This window comes from Streptopelia decaocto (assembly GCF_964273445.1).
Source record: "Streptopelia decaocto genome assembly, chromosome: 2".
NCBI lineage: Eukaryota > Metazoa > Chordata > Aves > Columbiformes > Columbidae > Streptopelia > Streptopelia decaocto.
This window is the reverse complement of record NC_138655.1, coordinates 47629821-47635820: the sequence shown is the minus strand read 5'-3', so window position 1 is coordinate 47635820 and position 6000 is coordinate 47629821. Positions and strand designations below refer to the sequence as shown.

Sequence of the window (6000 nt, the reverse complement as noted above, 5' to 3'; positions counted from 1 at the left end):
TGCCTGGAAAGTTCCCTTCCAAATTTGTGCCAAATTCTATACTCAGCTTATTTTCAGTCCAACAGTATCAAATGCTAAAGCAGTGCACGTAGCTTCTCACAAAAGTTTCTGTGTTTTTATTTACTACAGTCAGGGCAGTCCAGGTAGGACAAAAAAAGAGCCAAACCAAGCACCAGATCCAAAATTAGCATTTTATTCAGAACGTTGGGGTCAGAGGTGTATCATTCATATTCTGGTACACAATACAGAGGCAAAGCTGTTCTCAGAAGTCTCTCCAGTTTGAAAGCTTCTTCCCCTTTCCCTCCCCACCCCCAAAACATACTGTATATTTACTCGTGCCACCAGTATCAGGCCAACTGCCCCCCCGCCCTTTTTTTGGTACAAATTATGTAAAACTTTTGTGCTAAGAACTTTTCTCCCTCCCCAAACAAAAAAAAAAATAATAAAAATAAAAATAAAAAAAATATTGAGTACTCTAACTACAGTTCAACAATTGAATCAATGTCACTTGTTTGCAACCTGTTTTGTAAATACTTTATCCATAACGAAAGATATAAACATGCAAAAACCTGAATCCATAGTCCAAATAATACATACACGTGTTCTGAAGTTTCTGCACTTCTCCACAGACTATGCCAATAAAACATTATGTACACATACAATTTTTTTTTTTTACAGTGAAGTGGGAAAAAAAATACTAGAAATTAAAAAAAAGTGTACATGGATTAAGACCAAAATGTGTCTAACATTCTAGCATAAGAAAAAAAAATCAATTCTGCTACAAACTGGTGATATGAAAACTCCCTTTATTTGCAACCAGCTGCATAAGTTTTAGAATTTTAGTGAAAAAAAACCCTAACATCTAAAACTAGAAGTAATGTACATTGTTCCACCTCATGGTCTTCTCTCCCAGATAATAAAATTGTTCCATGAGGATTTTTTTGTTTATTTTTAATCTCCTTATTTTAATAAAAGCAATGCGATGTAACAAAAGCATGTTGAAGCATATTGTGTTTCACCTTACTCCTCCCCACCCCAACATATTTTGTCTCTTTAATGCATCATTTCATAAATCAGTACCATTAAAGCCTTAAACATAAAACTAATTCCGATCTGAAAAAGGTACAAAAAGGCACATAAAATCCCAGTGCTTCTGTACTGTAAAATTCAAGTGTAACTGAGCTCAATATTTTTTTTCCAAACAGCATTGGATCACTGATATTCCACGGAGCCCAAATTGGTTTGCAGCCTAAGCCAAAGCCTTCAGCAAGCACTTGTGCTAGTAGACTACAAAGTTAAAGCCTAGCTTCTGTATGCTTTTGGGGAATATCAGTTGAAATGTTTGTACTTGTCCAAAAACAAAGTCCACTTTGAAGTTCAGTCATCACCTCCGCCGTACATATCAGCAAGTTTCTTGAAACGCGGGCCCCAGTCATTTAGGTAGTCATAGTCTTGCTCACCACCACTACTTGAGGAGTTAAGGGAGCTCAAGGATCCAGCAGTGGAGCCACTTCCTTCATAGTCAAAGACTAAGAGGGAATCGTATGGCGGGGCTGTGGGGTCATTGTCAGCTGCTTTAAGTCCCTGCAAGAAGGAGAGGGAGAAAATAAGAAATAAAAATTAATTTCTGTATTTGAGAGGCAAAACATAACTGGAATATCACAGTGCAGTTATATATCCACTGCCACTTCAGAAAACCACGTTCCAGTTCTTCTGCAACTCAATTCAAAACAGGATTAATGTTTCCGTAACTCCAGCAAGAACTTATTTAAATTCCCTTTAGAACGGCCAGGTTTCCAGCACTACAGCACTGGCCATTTTGAATGTAGCTGCAAATATAGTTCCAACAAAACCTTAAGAGAACATTGTGGCACTAGGACCGATGCTAATAAATGTACAGTTTCAGAGCTACGCAGCTCACAACCTGCAGCATGAGCAATATGGGACTGGTTAAACAGACAGATGGGGAGAGAGAAAGAGGCATGTTTGCAAAGATTCCCTTCAGCAGCCATCTCGCATGGCCAATAACATATCCACTGACATTGCTGGCCTGCAGTCCATCTGCGTGTGCCAAAAGCCATATTTAGTTCTGTAAAATGCCTGTACCTCTGTTGGCTCTGGGAGAAAAAGATACAGGATGTTGGCTTAAGCCTTATGTGCTTTGCCATAACCATCCATAAGATTCCACCTGCTCTTCAGAAGACACACACAAACAACGACATCAAAACTAAACACATAATTACAACTATTTTTGTTTCCTTATTTTGAAGTATTCAAGTTATAAACATACAAATATTGGGTCTTCAGTAATTTTCAATTCCTATTCTCTAGAGCTGAATAACCCAAAATAAAACCAAACCAAACTGAATGAGAGGAAAGTAGGAAAAGAACCACACTTCTTTCAGAGAAAAGTCTCTTCCCTCCCTGTTTGCTTACACAGGTTCAAACCTAAACAGTAAGTTTAATTTTAGAATATGAGACGGTTGCTCTGTGCTTATCCTGGGAAGATTTACAAGTTGAATATAAAAGGCTGAAGCCTGAAGTTAAAAGCCCTCTTGTGTTTTGGATTTTTCAGCCTTACAGTTTCTTCCACGGGATTAGCGATGCCTTTTCAAGATCTTCCACTTTGAATAGGATCTACCCTGGAAGCCACTGACAAGGGACAATATATCTTCCAGAATTCTGTAAGGCTGAGATTGTAAATTGCTCACTGTTAATTATAACAATTTTTTTTAACCAGTTTTATTTTTCATTTTTAGTGTTTATTTAAAGAATGGCTTTATTATACTCTGAATTATTTGAAGGATTGAGTGTGCCTCCTTCAAATTATTTAACATATTCTGTTTTTAGAAAAGTATGTTTTACTCTCAAGTGTGTTTAGTCTAAATGTGGCATAATGGAAACGTATGTTGATTTTTCTTCTAGAAATGCATAAGTAGCTAAACCCATTAATTAAAGCATATAGCAATGATAAGGTAGAAGAAAATTTTATTGCCTATCCAAAATCATTCAGAAGTGTGCAAAATGAACCTCAAATAATTTTGCTAATCAGTGGTGGAAAGGGCCAGCACATTTCTCAAACTAATGACCTCTAATCAAGAACACATTTTGGACTTAAAATGATCGTTTCATGTAGTACAACATCAAGCAGGTTATTAATAGCCTGCATTAGAAGCGCTATTTTGTATTATCTGATAAGAATAATTGGTGATGCTTGTTATCTCTCTCTTTGGAGTTTTCCATCCTGATGACCATATTTAGGACAAAAGATTTAAGATTCCAAAAAGGCAACAGCAAGTGTTGGAAGACTTCCCTTATCCAGCTTCAAAGCTGGAACAGTTCTAAGGCTTTTTCTCAATTTCTTATTCTGAAGCAGAAATACAACTTTACTTCTCAGGCAGTAACCAGTCTTTCAGTATTTACATCTTTCCTTAAGACTGCTTGGGCTGACAGACACCCATGCTTTTCAAAACCAGGTGACAGGGCAGAAGAATAAATACTATTTGAGCTTAAGGAGTGCTGAGATAGGAATCCCAGGTATCAGTGTGTAAGAGTCATTTAGAAAGTCAGCTTGGAGAAGAAATGTTATTTCCCTGCAATTCTGCCTAGTAACAGCCAGCCAAAGGAGATACTAATTTATTAAAAATCGGTGAACAGAACAATTGACTTCATCACCGCAGAAATTCTGATAGCACCCATGGCAAGGCAGAATGGAGCCTCCTTCCATCTTTTTTTCCAAAGGGGAAGTTGTTTTTTTTTGTGATTTGCTGCTGGTATCACAATAGCATTTAAAAAGAGAACTGGTTTTGAGCTACAGACTTACAAGATAGCATCTCACTAACAAATTCACTGTTTCAAAGGTTGTGCTTACTGTGTAATCCATTTAATTCAGAGAAGGTAGCTAGGGCCATGTTATATAGGTATTGACTCAACTGCACAGCCCAAGCTACACTGACATTTGCACCTATCCACTTATCTTCTATTTAAAAATTCCTCAGATTCACAGTATAACGACTGAACTTGGTTTCTAACTCTTCAAACGGCTACCAAGTTTTCTGCTATATTTGTGTGGCAAGTTACATACTAAAACGACAAAGAACTACCATCATTTTTTCCCTTTCCCTCTGCTAAGCATGTTCTCTGAATCTACGAAGTGCACTGCTCCACTTTACTGTTGGGTTCTCCAGCATGGCCTAAACTGGAGTTACTGGATGTCAGCTTTGGCAGTGAAACTGGCTTATGAAGCTCCCTCTGGTTTCAGTATTGACACCTTCTTTGCTTTTTATGCCATCCCTTTCAGTGGGTGGTACCACAACCTGCTGTATTGGCACAAGTAAAAGGCAACAACTGGCTGCCAAGAACTGCTTTTACTGCCATGGTTCTTGTCGACCGCTTCTGAAGAGATCTCTGTTTTTCCCAGATGTGTTCAAGAATCTCAGAGCAGCAGAGTTGTTATAGTTATTTGGTTTACAGTTTCCTGATCTGAAAGTCCAAAGTTGTTACTAGATAGAAAAGCTTATTCAATGCCAGAATTGCTGGGGCACCCACTTGGGACCAGGTGATCCCGCTGGGAGACAGTGAACGAAGTCACATCTTGCATTTGCCATATCACCAACACACAACCAGCAGTCGCAGAAGAACCATGACAATACAAAGGTTACCTTGAGACCTAGCACGGACTGCGTAGCGATCTCATTTTTTTTCCTCTTTTATATATGTCATGGTAACTTTTCACTAAGGAGATAAGGGGCAGAAGAGGAGAAACTACAGTGCCTTGACTGAGGAACAATGGTAACCTAAAGTTATACTTTCCTCAGTATGTGCAGCATTCTCAATTTGTTTCAAATGAAGGGAAAGAAAACCCCTCAAAATCATGAGCTAACATGAAACATCACAAAATCTAGTGCTTTTATTTTCATTAATCCTACTACTTAATCAGACTCAGCTGACTTTTGATGAGAAGGAAAGGAAGAACAGAGCCCTACAGGGAAATATGAAAATTGCTTAAACCTGGAACTGCTTTTTTACTTCGCAAGAGAAAAAGAGAAAACATCAAGGGACTCTGTTCTGCTTGGAGGTGGCACTGTATCGATAACCATTTACTAAGAATGAATTGAGGGTCCTCCATGTCCTCATGGGATGAGACCTGTAGTTTGTAATTTAAATTTAATTTACCTCAGGCTATGTCCTCTATTGATTAGAAATATATTCTTAGCCACAAACTCTCCACCACAATATAATTTGTTTAAGGTTTCTAGGGACAGCATAGGTGGTTCCTGAAAACAAGATTAACAAAGCTACTTCAAACAGGCCTAATGTATACTGTCTTGCAAATCCTGACTATTCTAAGTGTTAATTACGCTCCACACTCTGCACATTGTGTTTTAAAAGGCTCAAAATGGAAAACAAGGTCTACAGAGGATTCTTAATAACACATGACTTATTTCACTGACTTGTTTGTACACTGGACTGGAAGAAAAGGAGGTTTTTTCCCTTCCCTCCTTAAATAAGAGATTCATGAATCCATTGAAACAGACAAAACAAGAAAATCCCCAAGGTCATTTAGCTTATGCCTGCAAAACATATTTTGATTATAAGGCACCTCTGGAACCTTCTTATTTTAGAAAGTTCATCGCTCAGTAAGTCTTATCTTAACTTTATATGTGTTATAAAAGTATTTGAAGTTTTTATCATACTTGTAACTTGTTTTTCAACTGAGAAGTCATTAGAACACTATAAAACACTCACACTTATGTATTTCTTATTGAATTAAGTAGAAATAATACAACTGATAACAGTTAGAAAATAACATACCAGAAGAAACAGAGTACTGCCAAAAGGGAAGAGACACAGTGACCCACTAGGTCTTTTTCACTTTTTGTTTCTACAGCTCTGTAATAAAAAAGGAAAAAAAGAAAAAAAAAACACCCCATGCTTGCTCACTGATGGTACCTATATCCTCCAATATCTGAAATCAATGACCTATTGTTCTTTTTTGTC

General features: G+C 37.5%; 1 protein-coding gene across 1 annotated transcript in view; it reads right to left on the bottom strand.

Annotated features, from left to right (window-relative positions):
• Positions 1-208: 208 nt before the first annotated feature.
• CDH2 (cadherin 2) overlaps positions 209-6000 on the bottom strand; it is a 115901-nt gene continuing 110109 nt past the window's right edge. The window contains exon 16 of the mRNA XM_082043885.1: positions 209-1584. Within this exon, the coding sequence (XP_081900011.1) occupies positions 1378-1584 (207 nt within the window). The 3' untranslated portion in view covers positions 209-1377. The remainder of the gene's footprint in view (positions 1585-6000) is intronic.